Source organism: Pecten maximus, chromosome 8 (assembly GCF_902652985.1).
Source record: "Pecten maximus chromosome 8, xPecMax1.1, whole genome shotgun sequence".
NCBI lineage: Eukaryota > Metazoa > Mollusca > Bivalvia > Pectinida > Pectinidae > Pecten > Pecten maximus.
In genome coordinates, this window is record NC_047022.1 from 36,480,347 (window position 1) to 36,504,618 (window position 24,272).

General features: G+C 38.4%; 1 protein-coding gene across 1 annotated transcript in view; it reads left to right on the plus strand.

Moving 5' to 3' along the window:
- Positions 1–24,272, plus strand: part of LOC117333374 (Fanconi anemia group J protein homolog) — a 51,483-nt gene that overhangs the window by 19,030 nt on the left and 8,181 nt on the right. Inside the window, 18 exon segments of the mRNA XM_033892640.1 lie at positions 1,162–1,287; positions 2,042–2,137; positions 4,993–5,128; positions 5,743–5,789; positions 6,772–6,921; positions 7,392–7,555; positions 8,295–8,340; positions 8,607–8,643; positions 8,917–8,978; positions 10,413–10,550; positions 10,961–11,080; positions 11,835–11,906; positions 15,136–15,268; positions 16,145–16,239; positions 16,436–16,471; positions 17,879–18,006; positions 19,024–19,091; positions 20,556–20,667. Coding sequence (XP_033748531.1) covers positions 1,162–1,287; positions 2,042–2,137; positions 4,993–5,128; positions 5,743–5,789; positions 6,772–6,921; positions 7,392–7,555; positions 8,295–8,340; positions 8,607–8,643; positions 8,917–8,978; positions 10,413–10,550; positions 10,961–11,080; positions 11,835–11,906; positions 15,136–15,268; positions 16,145–16,239; positions 16,436–16,471; positions 17,879–18,006; positions 19,024–19,091; positions 20,556–20,667 — 1,766 coding nt within the window.

The following is a 24,272-nucleotide window of genomic DNA, read 5'->3' on the forward strand; positions in this document are numbered from 1 at the left end:
CATGTCTACATATAAAAGCCGGCACAATGCATAGTTCCAGTCTACAGGGATCACTTTGGGCAGAGATTGGGGGATTAGTCTATGGTCCTTGTACACAACAAGATAACAGTTCGTGTGCTGTCCACTCCTGTCTGAACTGAATCAATCATACACACAAAGAACCAGTCTTCCTCAACTGGGTGACAACTGTCTCAGTGCGGTGACACCGCTGACCAACCGTAGCATTTACTGACGGTTAACTAGATGCTGCGTAACATGTGCATCTCCCGAACACTAGTATCCACTACTAGTTCCATAATGCAAGCTCTGGCTGACCTTGTATCGACCTTGACTTGCCAGGTGTGGATGACCTGTGGCTAACCTTGACCCGATGTATGGGAAGGTCATGGTGCCTCATTTTCTCGTATCCACCGCAAAGTCCAGATGTGGTCCTACTCCTCCTCCTCAGGAAAGCTTAAATAATACATAAAACAGCTATAACCAACTTGCACACTTTAGCAATCAAACGGTCAATTCCACACAAAATATTGACATGATATATAATAACAATTCATATTTAGCAATATAGACCATGAAATAAGACACTATAATACCTAGTAATGCAAGCAATTAAGTAAATGAGATATTATAGTAGCGATTATGCAACGAAAACCTAATCCAGTCTGACTAAATACATACTAAGTACACAGTCGAGTATGACACTACGCGGCTTCCGTACTTTTTACACTCGACCAATACCTCACCTATATATAACGGTATATGGCTATTACAATAAATATCATCAAAATTACAACATTATTATATACATAGATAAAGATACTTAACAAATACATACTTATCAACGAGATAAGCATTTCAAATAACTTATATTAATACAATTTAACATACATGCATGTGTTGTACTCACTACCCTAGCGTCACGCTTGACCGGACCGCACTATCATATACGGCTCATTCTAATGTACCTGGTAAATTCAAACCTTTATTTTTGTTAGCTCAACTGATCCTTAACCTTGGTATATACCTCAGAACTGTTGATAAGTTTAACCTTTACATATATACCACTGAGTGAATTTGTGATTATCTAGTGTCATAACACAAACTGTATTAAAACTGGTTAATTGTTTAGTGTCCTACTAATGATGTAAATTCCTTTGATAGGGTCCTGGCTGTAAGTTTAATGACCGTGTAAAGAAGGTGTTTGCCTGCCAAGGTTACATCAAGGACCTCGGACTGACAGAGGCGTGGGATCTGGAGGATATCGTCAATGTGGGCCGGGCAAAGACTGTAAGGAAGTATCCTATGTCTTATTATACATCAGGACTTTAACTCAATCACTGTAGTCAATTCTCTGTACTTTTTATTTCCTCGTCACTCCAGGAGACAAAAAATGAAAGTATAAATCCCTGGATAATCAAGAATGTAGAGATAATATGATTTAAAAGTGTTTGTAACAAAATCACACCTGTTAGGTTAGGGTCTACATATACCTGTATTGTTACTGATCAGTCCCCTACCGGTGAATCTGGGGGGGGGGGGGTCTTCCTGTATTGTTACTGATCAGTCCCTACCGGTGAATCTGGGGGGGGGGGGGGGGGGGGTGTCTACCTGTATTGTTACATTGTTACTTATAAGTCCCCTACCGGTGAATCTTGAGGGGGGGGGGGGGGTCCTACCTCTATTGTTACTTATAAGTCCCCTACCTGTGAATCTGGGGGGGGGGGTGGGGTCTTACCTGTATTGTTACTTCAGCGATACACAATGATAAAGAACCATACTATCTCTTGACAAGTTAGATTTTGAGGGGTGTTTGGGTCATCACTAAGTTAGATTTTGAGGGGTGTTTGGGTCAACACTAAGTTAGATTTTGAGGGTGTTTGGGTCAACACTAAGGTGACTGTTGCTATCTTTAATGGAGGCTAATAGGGGATATGTATCGCTTTAGCAATACCCGGTTTGCTTGTTTATCAAAAATTCAAAAGTTTTTTTCTCAGAAAATCATCAACTTGGCATTTTGAGAAGACTGATGCTTGCTTTGCAGGCTTGTCCGTACTATGGTACCAGGAGTCTGAAGAAGGATGCCGACATAATATTTTGTCCTTACAATTACCTCATAGACCCCATCATCAGGGAGGCAGTAAGTATTCCATAAAGCTGTCTCATATACACAGAAAGCTCATTTAATTGTACAAATACAGCCGTTGAAACTGATTCACCGACTCATGCAGAATCAGCTTTAGAGATATGTCATCACATCTTTTATTTATAATAAAAGAATTTCAATATCATAGAGACAGGAGTTCTGTTGCCAGTGAGGTCAATGAAAAATCAATTTTTGATTCACACAGCAATGTGAATTTATCAAAAGCTTGGCAAAGAAAGTTGTAAGATTTTCAGTGGAAGGGAACTAACTCCATTTCAATTCAATACCAAACACCAAAATTCTGCCCATATATCATAAATTGTTAAACATTTCATTGAAAGATTTACCAAAACGTAAGTCATCAGTACCGCAGATGTTTGTTTGTATCTTAAGATCTGTTTTTATGAAATTCAATTTAAACATCAGTTTGAAAGTATCTTTCATAAATGTTATGATAAAAGTTATTTACTGCATATAGACTGTAGTAGATGGATAAACATATTACAATTTGATGAACCTCTACATAGTCTTAACTGCTTATCTTCTTGTCACACCTCTACATAGTTTTAACTGCTTATCTTCTTGTCACACCTCTACATAGTCTTAACTGCTTATCTTCTTGTGAAAGTGACAGACATCAAATTAATATTGATGTACAGAAGGGAGTAGTGGCGGAGACGTTCAGATCTGTAACTGTTAGTGATATACAGAAGGTAGTAGTGACGGAGACGTTCAGATCTGTAACTGTTAGTGATATACAGAAGGGAGTAGTGACGGAGACGTTCAGATCTATAACTGTTAGTGATATACAGAAGGGAGTAGTGGCGGAGACGTTCAGATCTGTAACTGTTAGTGATATACAGAAGGTAGTAGTGACGGAGACGTTCAGATCTATAACTGTTAGTGATATACAGAAGGGAGTAGTGGCGGAGACGTTCAGATCTATAACTGTTAGTGATATACAGAAGGGAGTAGTGGCGGAGACGTTCAGATCTATAACTGTTAGTGATATACAGAAGGGAGTAGTGGCGGAGACGTTCAGATCTGTAACTGTTAGTGATATACAGAAGGGAGTAGTGGCGGAGACGTTCAGATCTATAAATGTTAGTGATATACAGAAGGGAGTAGTGGCGGAGACGTTCAGATCTATAACTGTTAGTGATATACAGAAGGGAGTAGTGGTGGAGACGTTCAGATCTGTAACTGTTAGTGATATACAGAAGGGAGTAGTGGCGGAGACGTTCAGATCTGTAACTGTTAGTGATATACAGAAGGGAGTACATGTAGTGACGGAGACGTTCAGATCTGTAACTGTTAGTGATATACAGAAGGGAGTAGTGGCGGAGACGTTCAGATCTGTAACTGTTAGTGATATACAGAAGGGAGTAGTGGCGGAGACGTTCAGATCTGTAACTGTTAGTGATATACAGAAGGGAGTAGTGGCGGAGACGTTCAGATCTGTAACTGTTAGTGATATACAGAAGGGAGTAGTGGCGGAGACGTTCAGATCTGTAACTGTTAGTGATATACAGAAGGGAGTAGTGGCGGAGACGTTCAGATCTGTAACTGTTAGTGATATACAGAAGGGAGTAGTGGCGGAGACGTTCAGATCTGTAACTGTTAGTGATATACAGAAGGGAGTAGTGGCGGAGACGTTCAGATCTGTAACTGTTAGTGATATACAGAAGGGAGTAGTGGCGGAGACGTTCAGATCTGTAACTGTTAGTGATATACAGAAGGGAGTAGTGGCGGAGACGTTCAGATCTGTAACTGTTAGTGATATACAGAAGGGAGTAGTGGCGGAGACGTTCAGATCTATAACTGTTAGTGATATACAGAAGGGAGTAATGACGGAGACGTTCAGATCTATAACTGTTAGTGATATACAGAAGGGAGTAGTGGCGGAGACGTTCAGATCTATAACTGTTAGTGATATACAGAAGGGAGTAGTGGCGGAGACGTTCAGATCTATAACTGTTGGTGATATACAGAAGGGAGTAGTGGCGGAGACGTTCAGATCTATAACTGTTGGTGATATACAGAAGGGAGTAGTGGCGGAGACGTTCAGATCTGTAACTGTTAGTGATATACAGAAGGGAGTAGTGGCGGAGACGTTCAGATCTATAACTGTTAGTGATATACAGAAGGGAGTAGTGGCGGAGACGTTCAGATCTGTAACTGTTAGTTGTATACAAAAAAAATATTGCACTGATGCCTTAAAATGGATACCAGCTTTCAGGAAACAACCAGCCAGTATGTTATATAAAAGTATCAGTGTTTAATTACCTAGCTATATGCAACCATTGTGGTATATACATATCTGGCAAGTACTACATCAACATACTTATCTCCCTTTACACATAGTGTCACTAATCACTAGTTCTTTTTAGTTGAAAATCTTACAAAATGAATTCTGTTTTTCTTCAACCTTTCTTAATACTGTTTTTGATGTGCTGAATAATTCAAGAGATTGAGATGTAAGAAAATCAATGTTGAAATAGAAACTAAAAATTAAAATGAAAGATTCTGCTGTTGCCGAGGGTTGTGAATTTAAGGAAACTGGGCCCAGTGTTACAGTCTTAGTAGACTCTCATTTATACTATGGCATGATGGGGAGTTATATGTAATAAAATAAGAACTTAAGTTTAAATTTTCAGTGATATGTACTGATGGAAATAAAGATTAGGAGTGGTTTATAATTAACATGCTTTTTAACCGGTGAGAAAGTATGAAAAATTAACTTTGATTTACATACCAATGAATTACACAGAAAAGTGTAAAGAAATATTACCTTATCAGAATTCTGATATGTAAAGATAATCATCTGATGATAATTATGTAATCTGCAGATGGAGATCAATGTAAAAGACCAGATCATCATACTGGACGAGGCTCACAACATGGAGGACGCGGCTCGAGAGGCTGCGAGTCAGACCATCACTTGTGACCAACTGGAGAAGGCTGTCAAGGAACTGAACGAAATGAGTGGGTGTGCTAGCATAACTAACAACTTATATCTGTAGGGAAATTATTGAACTTTAGTACCTGGTAGTTTTTCAACTGCTGGTGGTGGGAAATCTAACCTTTGTTAATCTTATTGTGTGACAGTGCCAGGGGGAGATCTGGTCTCACTAAGATACCAAACGTGCTTCCTTTTTCTTAATATAAAGGCATTACATTATTGCCCTCAAGTCCAGCAGCTCTCAGAATATAGAGCAACAAAAGGTCAATTTCTGTTTAACAATAATAAAAATCTGGAATAAAAATGGGAAACATGTGAAATTTGAAATAACAATTGTAAAATTTAGCCATATCTCCAAGTTGCTTGATATAGGGGAGATTATTATGCAGCAGGCTAAGCGTGAAATAACACTGACCCAGTTCACTCATAGTATTAGAATGTTCCAGTAACCAAAATAAATAAAGTTTTTTATACGCAATGGTATTAATTTAGGGGACTATTGGGTGTTATGTCATCAACCTATATGTACCTCTTGTAATTGTCACATGTAAACTATGGTTTTGTGCTTTATAGAGAGTTATGGCCCTTGGTCTATTTCTGATTCCAAAATTTAACCCAATACTTCGCCTTATTTTAGTTTCCTATGAACTGAAGACGGCTGACCACCTGAGAATAGTTCAGATGGTATGTACAATGATAACTTAATTCAATGGGTACCGGTTTACACTTAAGTTGTTACCTTAAATTTATAACTGTATCAAAGATGTTATCTGGAATAAACTTTTTGGAAAAGGATTGTAAAAACAAAAACTTCCCATTTTTTGCTAAAATATGTGAATACAACTGTGTATAACTTTTACCATGCAGCAACATATATAGTCAAGTTAACTTCATGTTAACTTTTAGTGACACTGATCAAGTTTATGTTTGATGGTACAGTGTGGTGTGATCAAGTTTATGTTTGGTGTTACAGTGTGGTGGTCTGATCAAGTTTATGTTTGGTGTTACAGTGTGTTGGTGTGATCAAGTTTATGTTTGGTGTTACAGTGTGGTGGCCTGATCAACTTTATGTTTGGTGTTACAGTGTGGTGGTAGGATAAAGTTTATGTTTGGTGTTACAGTGTAGTGGTGTGATCAAGTTTATGTTTGGTGTTACAGTGTGGTGATGTGATCAAGTTTATGTTTGGTGTTACAGTGTGGTGGTCTGATCAAGTTTATGTTTGGTGTTACAGTGTGGTGATGTGATCAAGTTTATGTTTGGTGTAACAGTGTGGTGATGTGATCAAGTTTATGTTTGGTGTAACAGTGTGGTGGTGTGATCAAGTTTATGTTTGGTGTTACAGTGTGGTGATGTGATCAAGTTTATGTTTGGTGTTACAGTGTGGTGGTGTGATCAAGTTTATGTTTGGTGTTACAGTGTGGTGTGATCAAGTTTATGTTTGGTGTTACAGTGTGGTGGTCTGATCAAGTTTATGTTTGGTGTTACAGTGTGGTGTGATCAAGTTTATGTTTGGTGTTACAGTGTGGTGGTCTGATCAAGTTTATGTTTGGTGTTACAGTGTGGTGTGATCAAGTTTATGTTTGGTGTAACAGTGTGTTGGTCTGATCAAGTTTATGTTTGGTGTTACAATTTGGTGGTCTGATCAAGTTTATGTATTTGTTACAGTGTAATGGTCTGATCAAGTTTATGGAGGATAATGAGGCCAGTCTTCAGCAGCAGTCTTATGACCAGGCGTACAGATGTTGGTCAGGATACGACATCGTAGCTCGCATGGACCAACTGGGGATCGGGCCAAAACACTTCTCATACGTTAAAGTAATTATTTAACACAGTGATGAGGTTAGATAAGTTACTTTATCTATCAGCAGTAAGCTCATCGTATTCCAATAAATTGCTATAGACATGTCACTTATTATCTTCTAACTAGTCCCCTTCTTAGAGACAGTTTATGAGTCAGTAGGCAGTGTGGAGATACACCAAGTGATAAAGTCAGGGTTATGGATGGTGTCATTGTCCATAAGATAAAATTTGAGATTAAAGAAAATGAATAATTTTCACAAATTCTCCAAAAGTGTTGAAGCAAAAGAGTACCTACCAACGATCTAAAAATTTTTTTATTAAAATCTACTTTATAGTCTTTTGCCTCAATATTTAGTTGATAGATAAATATATAGTATTTTAGTAAATAAATGGACTTGAAATTTCTTATTACAAATCTGTTCCATAAATCTTCCATCATTGATGACTATAGAACATCTCATCACATATTGTTCTGTTTATATTAGGCTGCCTACATCAAGGTGAAGGACACAGAGGATGAACCTAAGGTGTTTAATAATCAGGGTCAGGAGGTCAAACTGAGCAAACCTGTTCTCATCACACTGGAGGCCATTCACAAAGTATTAGATTACCTGTACAGGGAAGACCTCAAATTTGTACCTGATTACAGGTAAGTTGTCACACTGGAGGTCATACACAAGGTGTTTGATTACCTGTACAGGGACAAATTAAATTACAGGTAAGTTGTCTTAGTGGAGGTCATACACAAGGTGTTTGATTACCCGTACAGGGACAAATTAAATTACAGGTAAGAGGTCATACACAAGGTGTTTGATTATCTGTACAGGAACAAATTAAATTACAGGTACGTTATCTTAGTGGAGGTCATACACAAGGTGTTTGATTACCTGTACAGGAACAAATTAAATTACAGGTAAGTTGTCTTAGTGGAGGTCATACACAAGGTGTTTGATTACCTGTACAGGGACAAATTAAATTAAAGGTAAGTTGTCACACTGGAGGTTATACACAAGGTGTTTGATCACCCGTATAGTATAGTACAGGTAAGTTCTCGGATAGATTGACTGTACTCCTAATCATTACTTTGAAGCATTAATTATTTACGCCAGTCATATATTACATATTCAAGGTCAAAGTTAAAAAGGGCTGAGTATATGTTGTGTGTACAGGTTCAGTCATGGTAAATAAATTGTATAATATATACTGTTATACAGGTATACTGACCGTAGGCCGGTGGTTTTTCTCCGGGTACTCCGGCTTTCCTCCACCTCCAAAACCTGGCACGTCCTTAAATGACCCTGGCTGTTAATAGGACGTTAAACAAAAACAAACCAAAATCATGCCAAGGTTCTGTAAATATTTGACTTATATATGTTTTGTTATTTTAGGGTTGCCATTGTCAAAACAACCTCTTATGTGTCAAGTAGGGACACGGTAAGTGAAAACAGCCACTTTTCTGTATATCAACATTACCGGAATTTATGGTAAATTTATTAAAAGGTTCCCAATATAATGAAATATACAAGATCAGATATCAATATTCTCTTAGCAATGTGGATGGCAGTTATAAACTTCGGGTTTATGTAAACAGGTATCTAGCCTGAAATCCACCAGGCTTTCTGTAATATTATCATTAATAATTTGTACTTAGAATCGATGGAGATTGCTCAGCATTAAAATGTTGATGTTTTTTATAACAGAACAACAGCTGGCTAAACTCCAGAAAACAGAGAGGAGGTGAGTTTTCTCTTTTCTCACTGGAGAACCTTAGATATACTGTAACAAACATTGTCTCATAGGTATTCAGCATTTACATCTTTATGTATACATAGAACACTGTTGATAGACGGACAAGTTTTCACTAATTAATGGTAGTCTGTAGGATGGTACCTTTACATCACTACTATGTACCATATACTAGTGTAGTGGCAAGTTTGATGGATGTTTCATATTTCATTTTTAGTAAGGACAAACTACTAGTAATGGCTGTTGTTTGTTACACTGTAATAGGTATGCGGGCAATGCCGGTCACAGTCAACAGCCTCAACTTCTGGTGTATGAACCCTGGTGTGGTATGTTTAGATGTCTGGTCCTGTAAACTACAGTGGAACTTCGTTAACTCGACGGAACCACGAGAAAACTTCTACTTATCCGAGTGTTCGAATTAAGCGAGTTGTCATTTTTGGTGCAAAGTTTGGTCAATATTTGTCAACATATATAATCACTATAACGCCGCTCTGTCGCTCATCAGTTCAGTGTAAATACGGGTCAATACATGTAAATGTATATGTAATATTTTGTTCTGACACTCGTGCTTTGGTGTAGTTTTGCTGATATACAGTCTCGATAAAGTTTCTTTCGCTTAGTCACTTCAATAACGATCTGATGTTCATGTCATGTTTGCAAAAGGAATAACGATAAAATGGAATTCAACCGAATAACAATTTATTAATGTTATATCAAATAACCATTTAAATTTAACACAGATTATATGTAAAACGTAACAGAACCATTACCTTATATTGGACATATAAAATACTGTTTGATAGTCCAACTTATGTTTTACCTGACAGCCACGCTATTTCCATGTGTATTAGCACAGGAAGTTGGTACTGCGCATGTGCGTATAAAATGTTACTGTTACCGAGTGGGCATTTTATCCGATTTAATAGACAGCACTGAACGTCACAGTCGTACTCTTAACACCTTGGCAGTAATTACGCTATTGTTTCAGCAGTTTACAGATTTAATAAGCACCGGTGACTGTTTCATTTCTACACCTGTAAAAACATCAGCCGAGTAGATCTACCGGTGTGTCAGAGATTAGTTCCGCTTGAGCGAGCGGGTAGATGAGTTGTTGACTATCGTGTGTACTATTATCGGCGACCGCCTTAGAAAATTACCTGATGTAGGTAAAACAGTACTTTTTATCACCGACAGTTATAGTTATAAGATTCCACAGACAATTTCTTTCGTGAATTTATGAAACACTTATAATCACGTATAATAATCGGTAGAATTGTAACAATTGTTAGTGCCGATACAAACGGAATGTCGATGTTGAAAAAATGTCGGCGTTTACAACCGATCGTTGTTGGACACAAACACGATACTTCGAGTTATTCGATCATTTCAAGTAGGATTTTTATTGTTGGGACCAAATTTTCACTTCATATTATCCGAGTTTTTCCAGTTTTCCGATTTTTTTTTACTAGGATAAAGAGAGAATTCGGCAGGGACTGACGAAGTACTTCGAGTTAAGCGGGGTATTCGAGTTTTCCGAGTTCGAGTTAACGAAGTTCCACTGTACTTTGACAGTTTACGAAATGATGATAAAAAGTTGTATTAAATGTGACATATTGATTTTACAGAATACTTTTTGTGATCAGCTTGATATCTTTGATCACTAAGACAAATAGACATCACTGCTATGTACAGTAATGTGAAACTTCTGACCATTTATCTGGGACCTTTCTAAAACTAGTTTGTAATTTGACATATTTTAGGCATTCTCCGATTTCAATGATACAAGAAATGTTGTGCTAACCAGCGGAACTCTGTCTCCAATGTCGTCGTTTGAGTCCGAGCTGGGGGTGCCATTCCCGATAAAGCTGGAGGCCAACCATGTTATAGAAGATAAGCAGGTAACATTGCATGAATTAACCTTAAGTGACTTTAAATTCAAGGATTCTAGCATTGTTCATTTATTTGAATCTTTAAATTCAAAGACAAATTCTTTCTGAGTACAAGTGACAACCATAGTAGGCCGTAAGATGTCAGCCTTGAGAACAAATATAGGTTCTTGTTACAATAAAGACAGAGAATCTGTGATGTTTGATGAAGGATTTTCTAAATTAAAAAAATTTTTTTTTTAATGAAGTAAGATCAGAAGTAAATACTGATTTTCAATATGGAGGCTATTCCAAAGATGTTCCATAATAATAAGTAGAGAAAAAAAACTTCGAACTATCTTAAGGACATTCGATAGAAACAAATGGAAAAGATTTCACACCCTGTCAACACTTTGTTTTTTACTGACACCTTATATTCCCAGGTTTGGGTAGGAGCTGTTGGCCATGGACCTAAAGGTGGATCCCTACAGGCTGTCTACAAAACCATGGAAACATTCAACTTCCAGGATGAACTCGGCGAACTGGTGCTCAAGGTCTGTCAGGTAGGTCATACTGTCGCCACGGAAACCAACTGATCCTTGTGGTTATAGGTGGTGGTCAAGGTCTGTCAGGTAGGTCATACTGTCGCCACAGAAACCAACAGATCCTTGTGGTTATAGGTGGTGGTCAATACCTGTCAGATAGGTCATACTGTCGCCACGGAAACCAACAGATCCTTGTGGTTATAGGTGGTGGTCAATACCTGTCAGATAGGTCATACTGTCGCCACGGAAACCAACAGATCCTTGTGGTTATAGGTGGTGGTCAATACCTGTCAGATAGGTCATACTGTCGCCACGGAAACCAACAGATCCTTGTGGTTATAGGTGATGGTCAATACCTGTCAGATAGGTCATACTGTCGCCACGGAAACCAACTGATCCTTGTGGTTATAGGTGGTGGTCAATACCTGTCAGATAGGTCATACTGTCGCCACGGAAACCAACAAGATCCTTGTGGTTATAGGTGGTGGTCAATACCTGTCAGATAGGTCATACTGTCGCCACGGAAACCAACAGATCCTTGTGGTTATAGGTAGTGGTATTTCTTGTTTTTCGTATTGTAAATATTAAAGTCAAAAATAATTTATTAAAAATAGTGTGAGATTCTTTGACAACCTATTCTAGTGGTGTGAGGCTTGAAAATTAGCCTCTGTACAATTTTTAAGATGCTATCATGGTTTTCTGAAAATATCTGGTTAAAATTTCTCACAAACTGTTCAATAAATAGAATTATCTCTGTTGCGTGTGTTTACAGAAGGTGCCACATGGAGTCCTGATCTTCCTGCCTTCATACAAAGCGCTGCAGAAGTTCTCTGAGAGATGGAAGGTGTGTACATCACCACTATATGTCAGATTGATCTGGAAGATCAGTCAATACGTGTCATGACATAAATCTATAAATACATGAGGCTAGTAAGGGCCCTGTATTTGAGGTACTGGTACACTATAGTAATCACCGTCCACCTGTCTGTCCGTCAAAAAATTTTACTCTTGGCTATAACTTTGGTATTGTTGAACGATTTACAAATTTTACTCTTGGCTATAACTTTGGTATTGTTGAACGATTTACATGAATCTTGCTCAGGATGTAATATTAATTAATATGCATACTTGTGTAAAATGTTAAAGTCGAAGGTCAAGGTTATCAGGTTAAAAGGTCATGGTCAAATTTTGCAATTTTTTACTTAATATGAACATTTTGTTATGACATGATGAGGCAAAGCAAAGATGTTTGGAATCGAATAAGGAGTCTACTGACCAAAATGTGATGAACATTTTGTTATGTTATTAAGAAACCAAGTTGGTCATAACTAAACAAGGAGTGAACTGACCAAAGGTCAAGGTCATTGGGTCCAAAGGTTCATGTCAAGGTCAGGTTTAGTAATTCTCACTGATGAACATTTTGTTATGACATTATGAAGCAAAATTGGTCTGAATTAAAGGATAAGTAAACTGACCAATGCTCAAAGTCAATGGATTATATTTGTTGGGCTTATCACCATGTGAACAGTTAGGGCCTTTTTGAGGAGGGGGTTTCCTTGTAGTAGCTAGTGGCTACCTCACTGAACAACATGGGAAGGCCCATCACATGCCACCCAGAGCAATTAGGGTAAAATGTTTTTCTAAGGTGTCTGTTTATTAGCTTCTCGAGAAACACATACTGCTATGGGTACGGAGTGTCAAACCACTCACCTCAAATCTTCACCAGAGGTTATATGGCCTTCACCAGAGGTTATACGGCCTTCACCAGAGGTTATGACGCCTTCACCAGAGGTTATACGGCCTTCACCAGAGGTTATACAGCCTTCACCAGAGATTATACGGCCTTCACCAGAGGTTATACGGCCTTCACCAGAGGTTATACGGCCTTCACCAGAGGTTATACGGCTTTCACCAGAGGTTATATGGCCTTATCCAGAGGTTATATGGCCTTCACCAGAGGTTATACGGCCTTCACCAGAGGTTATACGGCCTTCACCAGAGGTTATTTGGCCTAAGCTCTAACCAACTAAGCTATTGGATCCCTCACTGGATTAAAGGTCAAGGTCATTAGAATTCAAAGGTCAAAGACAAAGTGGATCTCTGACTACGACCCTTGATCTTGATAGGGAAGATTATGAAATAAAACAAATCGTTACAAAATTAATTAAGATTGCACCAGTATTTACAATTATGCTTTCCCAGCAAATATTGTGATGGAAGGAAGCAAGAGTCACATCATAGTAAATGTGAAATGTATGTTTTGGTTCCTTTTTTTAGAAATCTAAATGTCTCGCGTCAACCACAGCTATATGGGATAATGTCTTTTTGATGATTATTGGGGATATATTGCCACAATACCAGGCCCTTGTTGACCTGTCAGTGTTCTAGTTCTCTATAATTACATCAGGCTAATTCCTGTACAAATGTAACCCCTTCTTTAAAAGCATTGATTTCCTCATTTAATGTCATTTTAAGACCTAAGTTACTGATATTATTACATGTATATTACCTTTGGGTTTAAAAGCGACAGAAATAGATGGTTGTTCTGGGCATTTACATAATATTTGTATTTCAGTTTGAAAAATATTACCATATAAAATGTTTGATATATAGCCGCTTAATATAAAGTTGATATTACTTGAAAACTAAATTCATTATCATTACCTTGATAATGAAAAGAGAAAATAATTCATAAATATCTTACTGACATTGTTGACAAGGGATGAATTGTTTGTAGGCATTGGAAATGGATGTACATGTACTCAAAATGGCAGAAATAGGTTTCAGTAAATTCTATGTAAATAACATCCAAAACAAAATGTTTATAATGAATTTCCATCAGAAACACAACATTCCAGTTGTCATGTGACACATCTTTCTGATTTGTGACAGTATTGACTGGGACATCCAAAGTCATCCCCATCCCTTACATGTCTTTGTACACAGCCATGTCTCTCCCTACACCTGGATCAACACTTCGTCCCTTGGGTGTGGAATCTTGTAGAGGAAACAAACCTCAAATAGTCATTACATGGAAGTTTGTCCATTGTAACGTAGACTCTCTCAACTATGTTTAGCTTGCCAGGACGAAGTCTAGAGGAACTATTGCTATACCCCTGGCGTCGGCCTTAGCATCAGTAGATAGTTAGGTTACAGTTTTTATAGACCAGTTTGTGTCAATGATGATAAGGCTACAGTTTGATAGATAGTTCACATTGGTGTTCCTGTTGACACATTGGTGTTCCTGTTGACACATTGGTGTTCCTGTTGACACATTGGTGTTCCTGGTGACACATTGGTGTTCCTGGTGACACATTGGTGTTCCTGGTGACACATTGGTGTTCCTGTTGACACGTTGGTGTTCCTGTTGACACATTGGTGTTCCTGTTGACACATTGGTGTTCCTGGTGACACATTGGTGTTCCTGGTGACACATTGGTGTTCCTGTTGACACATTGGTGTTCCTGTTGACACATTGGTGTTCATGTTGACACATTGGTGTTCCTGGTGACACATTGGTGTTCCTGTTGACACATTGGTGTTCCTGGTGACACATTGGTGTTCCTGTTGACACATTGGTGTTCCTGGTGACACATTGGTGTTCATGTTGACACATTGGTGTTCCTGTTGACACATTGGTGTTCCTGTTGACACATTGGTGTTCCTGGTGACAAGACCTTTCCATTGCTACTATACTTGCAGACAACTCTTGTTAATGAACCCTGGTGTGTTTTATCAGATATTTGAATGTGTACTCTTTAAAGTGCTTTTACTTAAAATTAATAAATTTTCATTAAGGAGTTATGCCTCATATGTGATAGTCTTATATAAAGTTTGTCTAAAGTAGAGATAGATTACAGTTTTAGGATGTTCCAGCATGAAATTTAACATGAAAATTGCCTATTACCATGAATCGCATGATTTACTTGAATATCTTCAGAACATTAACATGTATCTGGTGCCTACATTGCATGCTTCATATACTTACCAGAATTTTGTGGTATATTTTATCTATATTTTATACAATGAAATTGTTGAAAGTCATATTTATTTAGTATGCATATCATTTACAGAATACTGGTTTATGGGCAAAAATTGAAAAGAAAAAGAAAATACTGACTGAACCGCGCTCGTCAGACAAGGTTGATTTTGAGTGCCTGATGAAGGATTTCTACAACACAATAGACTGGTGCCAAGAGGAGGATGGTAGGATGTCTAACACGTAATTAATGAGTCTGGACTCTAGTTTAAAATAGCTCTAATTCCATAAAGATTACTTTTACAAAATTTATGGAAAAAGTTCTAAATTTATGTTAGTTATTCTTAGCTTTGATGAATGTGCAAAAGATTCCTACTATAGGAGAAACTGGTCCAGAAGTACTCGCGGAAAACCTAGATGGCTGGGCAGGTGTCTCTAACCTAGAGTGTAATGAAACCTGGTGTAATATGATGTATCTGCAGTATTAAGGTGGATATTTTTACATGCATATCATTTGAAAAGGATTTTTGTACCAGCTCCAATTGCATTAAACGTATAGAGGTCAATAAAACTGGCTACACTAAGTCTGGTAAAGCATTGGAGTTGGCATTTTGATGTTGACAAAGTGATCACAGATTTAAAATTTTGCTCTTCGTCTGTATGTTTTAGAGTCTATCAAGCACTCATTGAAAGTGATGATGCTATTTTGTATGAAGGACTTTTAGAGAATACTGTCATGCCAAATTAGAAAATCCAATTTTTTTTTTACTTTAAATTTTAGATTTAACATTTCTGACAGCTATTCCAGAAAAACATTTATCTAACAGGACTCAAGGTTTGTCAAGCATGACCCACTAACACAAAGGATTAAAACAATTCCATGTAATAGCTAAGTCACAGTTTTCTCTCAACCCCACCATGCATAGATTTTTTTCATATTTTCCCCCGTAGGAAGTAAATTTTAAATATTACTGAGTTGAAGGTTTTGTTTAAGACTTTTTTCCATTCATTCAGTAATCTTATAAGAATGTTGATAATTTACATGATAATTCCACTCACTAACTGACCTATTTTACAATCTACCATGATTGGTTATTTGACAGGAGAGATGGATGGGGCACTGTTTATGGCGGTGTGTCGGGGAAAGGTGAGCGAGGGACTGGACTTTGCGGATAACAATGCTAGAGCAGTGATCACAGTAAGTATTGATAAACAAGCTGTGTTCTAATAACTGCTTAGGTGATTAATAAAACAGGTCTAAATTAGAACAAAAATCTCAAACATCATTTATTGAGTTAATTTTTAAAAGTTTCTTACAGAACTAGAATTATTTACCAGAATTTAATTTTCTGTCGTTATGTAAATCACAGTACAGTGTGTATGTTATTTTTCAGGTTGGGATTCCTTTCCCAAATATCAAGGATGTTCAGGTAATAAACATTTTGTTTTTTATTCAATACATGTAAATAATTCAGTAAAAATTAATTTTGATATAATTGTCCTTTGTTAAATATGTCAAAATAATTTCATTTAAAATTCATCAATCAGATTCTTGTTCTAGAACATAGGTAAGTATATATATGGGGGGGTCTAGTGGCACAGTGGTAACCTACATACCTTTCACCTAGGTGGCCTGGGTTCGATTCCCCAAGCGGATGTGAGAAGGTAATTGGTCACCTGCCCGACAATGTGGGTTTTCTCCGGGTACTCTGGTTTCCTCCCACAGTAAGACCTCTCGCGCACTTCCATCCGGGCCAACAAGCTTGTTAGCCCACCATCATCAGATGGTGGGCTATTCAAATCGCCCTGCGTCCGTGGTCCGTGGTCCGTCTGTCCGTCCGTCCGTAAACAATTCTTGTTATCGCTAATCCTCAGAAAGTACTGAAGGGATCTTTCTTAAATTTCATATGTAGGTTCCCCTTGGTGCCTAGTTATGCATATTGCATTTTGGGACCTATCCGAAAACAACATGGCCGACAGGCAGCCATCTTGGATTTTGACCATTGAAGTTTGTTATCGCTATTTCTCAGAATGCATTGAAGGGATCTTTCTCAAATTTCTTATGTAGGTTCCCCTCGGTGCCTAGTTATGCATATTGCATTTTGAGACCAATCGGAAAACAACATGGCCGACAGGCAGCCATCTTGGATTTTGACAATTGAAGTTTGTTATCGCTATTTTTCAGAAAGTACTGAAGGGATCTTTCTCAAACTTTTTTGTAAGTTCCCCTTGGTCTGTAGTTCTGCATATTGCATCTTGGGACCAATAGGAAAACAACATGGCCGACAGCCAGCCATCTTGGATTTTGACAATTGAATTTTGTTATCGCTATTTATCAGAAATGGCTGAAGGGATCTTTCTGAAATTTCATTTGTAGGTTGCCCTCTGTGCCTAGTTATGCATATTGGATTTTGAGACCAGTCAGAAAACAACCTGGCCGACAGGCAGCCATCTCGTATTTTGACAATTGAAGTTTGTTATCGCTATTTTACACAAGGTACTGAAGGGATCTTTCTCAAATTTCATATGTAGGTTCCCCTTGGTCCCTGGTGTTGCATTTTGGGACCAATCGGAAAACAACGTGGCCGACAGACAGCCAAAATGCTCAATTTTAAATTTTATATATAGGTTCCCCTTGTTTGAAAATTACTAGAGGGCTGTTTCTGAATTTACACAGATTAGTTAGACTTAGAGGAAGGGAAAAGTAGAGAAAAGATCAATCTGACATGGAACCTATAAAGATCATTCAATGGTGGGCGCCAAGATCCCTCTGGGATCTCTTGTTTTTAAAAATGTCATTTGTTTATAGATAGAACCCGTATACATAAATGTTTCAGGTGAAGTTAAAGAAAGAGTATAACGATATGCACAGGAACACACGTGGATTGTTGTCGGGGACCGAATGGTATGAGATCCAGGCATTCAGAGCACTGAATCAAGCCCTGGGTCGCTGTATCAGACACAGGTAATTAAGTTCTCTATAAATCAGAACCTCAGTATCTGTATCAGTTAGAAAAGTTATAACTTGTGTTCCTAGCAACATATGTTTTTCTGATATGAACTTTTGAGACATTGACTATTAAATACAGTGAATTAACATTTGACATAAAAGAAAATGTGTACAGTTACCGAAACAAAAGTAATAATTTAAATGAATTCTTGTTGAAAGAAAGGCATGATTGAATGTTTAATTCATTGGGACACCACATGACATTCCCTTTGTTTAAAAAGAATGTCATAAATTTTTGGAAGAAGTGTATAAGAAGAGCAATCACCTTTCGAAGAGATGTTTTTATGTTGCCAGCAAAAAGCAAGCGACAAATAGGCACCACTATGTCGATGGCATTGACATCCACTCCAAGGTTTCCAGGCTGGTCAAACTTAATTTCATGTAGAAAAGTGCTTGTCTGGTATTGCTTTTCAGGTCTGAAGGTCAAAGGTCAAGGTCAATGTTAAGAAAATAGAAAATTTGTTTCCATGCCATAACTCAAGTTCCCCCGGGCAAGCTCAAACTTCATGCAGATCTTCTTTACCAAAAGTGCTTGTTTGGATTGCTTTTCAGGTCCAAAGAACAAATGTCAAGGTTACTGTTAATTTAAAATAAAAAAATTGTTCTTTTTGGCCCATCAAGCTCAATTTTCATTCAGTTTTTCCTTACCACAAGTGCCTGAATGGTATTTTTGTTTTACTGGTCCAGAGATCAAAGGTCAAGGTTGCTGTTACTATAAATAGAAAATAAATTATGTGCAATAACTCTTGAAATCACCAAACTTTCTGCGCAGGCGACACATCCACTTCCATGTAATTCTCGTTTTGTCTTTTAAATCATAATTGAAGTTCAAGCTATGTGAGGGGTTAGGTGTTGCTCGAATACTCACTCTGGCATTATACCACTGTACCTGAGAGTGTAGGAAAGTCTGGTTCTTGAATTGTATTAACACTCTGACAACTTACCATTACCTCAGACCTGTGTTATTAACAGAAAGGACTGGGGAGCTCTGATCTTAGCAGACGAGAGATTTGTCAGAGACAGTCCCAGATACTGCAAAGGTGAGTAACCATAGGTAGGTTGTTAATATGGTTATCATTAGAACTTCTGTAGTGGTATTTTACATCATCAATTCATTAGGTGATGCAACAAAACTATAATTTACAATGTATGAAATGTACGAACACTTTAAATCACTCGATTCATTTTTAGCTCACCTGGACCAAAGGTCCGGTGAGCTTATGTCATGACGCAGCGTCCGTCGTCTGTCAACATTTGCTTCAAATCGCTTCTAGTCTAAAAGTTCTTATTGGATTTTGACCAAATTTGGTCAGAAACATTCTTGGCAGATCAGATTTTGCATAAACAGTGACTCTGACCCCCCAGGGGCCGGAGGGGCAGGGCCCAATAGGGGAAATTGAGGCAATTCCTTAAAATCGCTACTAGTCATAAAGTTATGAATGGATTTGAACTTAATTTGGTCTTAAACATCCTTGGGGGAAGGGGAACAGATTTTGCATAAACAGTGACGCTGACCCCCCAGGGGCTAGAGGGGCAGGGCCCAATACGGGAAATAGAGGTAATTCCTTTAAATTGCTACTTGTCATAAAGTTATGAATGGATTTGAACCCAATTTGGTTAGAAACATCCTTGGGGGAAGGGGAACAGGTTTTGTGTTAATGACGATTCTGACCCCCAAGGGGCCAGAAGGGTGGGGTCAAATAGGTGAAATAGAGGTAATTTCTTTGAATCGCTACTTGTCATACAGTTCTTATTGGATTTTGACCAAATTTGGTCAGAAACATCCTTGGGGGAAGGGGATCAGATTTTGCATAAATGGTGACTCTGACCCCCAAGGGGCCAGAGGGGTGGGGCCCAATAGGGGAAATTTAGGCAATTCCTTTAAACCGCTACTAGTCATAAAGTTAAGAATGGATTTGAAGCCAATTTAGTCGGAAGCATCCTTTGGGAAAGGGGAACAGATTTTGCATAAATGGTTGCTGTGACCCTCCATTCCATAACCATGTATATCATTGTGTACGTTAAGGAATAAACACAATTCTGATCTAAAAATAGGCTGAAGGGTCTATCTCCACCCTAGGGGACTTAGTTTCTTTTAGCACAATCATGTTGTAAAAACAATCCCTGTGGTCTTTTCACACCCTTAGAGAGTCTGAACTTCGTTATTTCTTTAAAGCAGTTGCAGTTGGGATCCCCACACTATAACCATATATAGCATTGTTTGAGATTGACAAATAAAGCTATGTATTAACGAATTGAACATGAACATTATTTTGACAGTTTGTCAAATCCAACCAGGTGAGCAATACAGGCCCCATGGGTCTCTTGTTTTGGTGTCAAAAACCATCAGTGCTCTGCAATCCATCTGAAATTAGAAAAAAAAGTCGTTACATTTAGGGTCACCATGTGGCTGTGCAATATACTGACCACATTCTTTTAGTGAGGATTTAGGGCAGTTTTCACAATACAACTACAGTAACTGTTAATTACATGTTTTTGTCTAGGTCTCTCTAAGTGGATAAGAAACAAGGTGCGGCCATTCCAGGGATTCTACACAGCTATGGACTCCCTCACCACCTTCACCGAGACCTGCATCAGAGATATGCCAAAAATTGAGTAAGACAGCCCATTCCAAAATCAGTTTTGTTTGATACTTTGATGGGACATACACTGGGATATAGTAGGCACCTGTCTCAGATCTAACACAAGAATTTAAGTATTGTGAGGACATTGGTATTACTTTCATTAGTGTCTATATCCTAGTTAAAGCTGACAATGCAAGTTAAAAAGCATCTAATTGAGAATAAAAAAAATAATACATGTACAGATTTCCAAAAATTGTTTCCGAGACATTCCCCAGTTATGGTAGTGTCGTATCTAAGGACGGGCAGACATTTTTAGGTCATCTGACCCGAAGGGTCAGGATGACCTATAGTCATCATGCTTCGTCCGTCGTCGTGCGCCGTGTGCGCCGTGCGCCGTGCGTAAACTTTTCACATTTCAATCTTCTTCTCAAGTTCCACCAGTGGGATTAAGCTGAAACTTGCCTGAAATGATCCTGAGATGGTCCTGACCAAGTGTTGTTATTTTTCGGGTCAGTCCAAAATCCAAGATGGCCGCCATAGCCGCCATTTTGAAAACACATTTTAAACTTCTTCTCAAGTTCCACCAGTGCTGTTGGGCTGAAACTTGCCAGAAATGATCCTGAGATGATCCCGACCAAGTGTTGTTATTTATTAGATTGGTCTGAAATCCAAGATGGCCGCCATAGCCGCCATCTTGAAAAACACATTTTAAACTTCTTCTCAAGTTCCACCAGTGCTATTGAGCTGAAACTTGCCTGAAATGATCCTGATACGATCGCGACCAAGTGTTGTTATTTTTCGGGTCGGTCAGAAATCCAAGATGGCCGCCATAGCCGCCATCTTGAAAAACACATTTTAAACTTCTTCTCAAGTTCCACCAGTGCTGTTGGGCTGAAACTTGCCAGAAATGATCATGAGATGATCCCGACCAAGTGTTGTTATTTTTCGGGTCGGTCCGAAATCCAAGATGGCCGCCATAGCCGCCATCTTGAAAAACACATTTTAAATTTCTTCTCAAGTTCCACCAGTGCTATTGAGCTAAAACTTGCCTGATATGATCCCGACCAAGTGTTGTTATTTTCCGGGTCGGTCCGAAATCCAAGATGGCCGCCATAGCCGCCATCTTGAAAAATACGTTTGAAACTTCTCAAGTTCCACCAGTGCTATTGAGCTGAAACTTGCCTGAAATGATCCTGATTTTATCCCAAACAAGTGTTGTTATTTTTGGGGTCGGTCCGAAATCCAAGATGGCCACCATAACCACCATCTTCAAAAACACATCTTAAACTTCTTCTCAAGTTCCTCCAGTACTGTTGGGCTGAAACTTGCCTGTGATGATCCCGACCAAGTGTTGTTATTTTTTAGATTGGTCTGAAATCCAAGATGGCCGCCATATCCGCCATCTTAAAAAACACATTTTAAACTTCTTCTCCAGTTCCACTGGTGCCATTGAGCTGGAAATTGGTGAGGATGTTAAGAAAGGAGGGCCAACAAGGTGTTGTTATTTTTTCAGCCTCGTAAAAACTTTGACATAGCAGCAATGGCGGCCATTTTGTAACATGATTGCGCAATCATGGTTTTCCTGAACAACACCTATTTCAAACTTCTTCTCAAATTCCACCGGTGGGATTCAGCTCTAACTTACCAGAAATTATCCTTCGATGGTCCAGACTAAGTGTTGTTATTTATTGGGTCGGTCAGAAATCCAAGATGGCCACCATGGCTAACAGTGCCACTATATACTTGCTACAGAGAATGCATACTACAATAATATAAGGGTTTTAATTTAGAGTCAGATGACTGTTTAGGCCCCTGGGCCTCTTGTTCTTTTTTGTTATGCGTGGATACAACCAAGCCGCCGCTGCTATAAAAAGAAGGTGCTTCGTCACACTCGCATTCACTCTAACCTCAGGTGTTCACGGTGACACCTGTATCACATACACTATATCTGTATACCACGTGACCTACAACTGTATTTGCAAACGGCACCAAACAGAAGAAGCACTTACCTGTAACCTGAGCAGAAAGATGGTCATTGACTCTCAATTATCTTTCAAATCTTGTTCAAAATAAAGTCTCCAAATAAATGCTGGAAAATGCATAACAAATTAATCCCAAATACTCTATCCATTTTCTCACGTGTTTTTCGTGGATGCAGCCATTTTGATAACAAGTAAACAGTCCGAGGAGTTCCGATTTTTACTCGCGTCTACACTAGTACTCGGAACTCCTCGGATGTATTCCTATTGTCTACACTACACTAGGGCTGTTGTAGTGCAGTTTTATCACGCTTTAATTGCGTTTTGACACATGCACAAATGATACGAAGACACGGAAAATATTTCGATGGAAACTATGGATATAATACTGTAACAGTTGTAAAATTATTCTTGCTGCATATCCCACTGGAAAGACTGGTAGGAGTTTACTCATATTTACTCTGTTTATAATTTTATTAGCCCACCATCATCAGATGGTGGGCTATTCAAATCGCCCTGCGTCCGTATGTAGGTTCCCCTTGGTGCCTAGTTATGCATATTGCGATTTGAGACCAATCGGAAAACAACATGGCCGACAGGCAGCCATCTTGGATTTTGACAATTGAAGTTTGTTATCACTATTTCTGAGAAAGTACTGAATGGATCTTTCTGAAATTTCAGATGTAGGTTTCCCTTGGTGCCTAGTTATGCATATTGCGTTTTGAGACCAATCCGAAAACAACATGGCCGACAGGCAGCCATCTTGGATTTTGACAATTGAAGTTTGTTATCGCTATTTCTGAGAAAGTACTGAATGGATCTTTCTGAAATTTCATATGTAGGTTTCCCTTGGTGCCTAGTTATGCATATTGCGTTTTGAGACCAATCTGAAAACAACATGGCCGACAGGCAGCCATCTTGGATTTTGACAATTGAAGTTTGTTATCACTATTTCTGAGAAAGTATTTAAGGGATCTTTCTGAAATTTCATATGTAAGTTTCCCTTGGTGCCTAGTTATGCATATTGCGTTTTGAGACCAATCTGAAAACAACATGGCCGACAGGCAGCCATCTTGGGATCTTTCTCAAATTTCATATGGAGGTTCCCCTTGGTGCCTCGTTATGCTTATTGCATTTTGAGATCAATTGGAAAACAATATGGCCGACAGACCGCCATCTTGGATTTTGACAATTGAAGTTTGTTATCTCTATTTTTCAAAGTACTGAATGGATCTTTCTCAAATTTCATAAGTAGGTTCCCCTTGGTCCCTTGTATTGCATTTTTGGACCAGTCTGTCCTGAAAACAACCTGGCAAACAAACAGCCATTATCGTTAAATCTCAAATTTCTTATATAGCTAGGATTCCCTTGTTTGAAAAGTACTGGAGGGATGTCTCAATTTGCACAGATTAGTAAAATGAAGGGAAAAGTAGAGAAAAGATCAATCTGACATGGAACCTATGAAGATCATTCAATGGTGGGCGCCAAGATCCCTCTGGGATCTCTTGTTAGGTGCATGTTTTGCTGAGGCCCAAATATTTTGTATTGTCAATATTTTCTTTTCTTTCTTTTATTGTAAAATAAAATATATATGTATCTTCAAATTCCATATCCAAGTTCTGCAATTGCGTTCAATGTAAACAAAAACTGTTGGCAT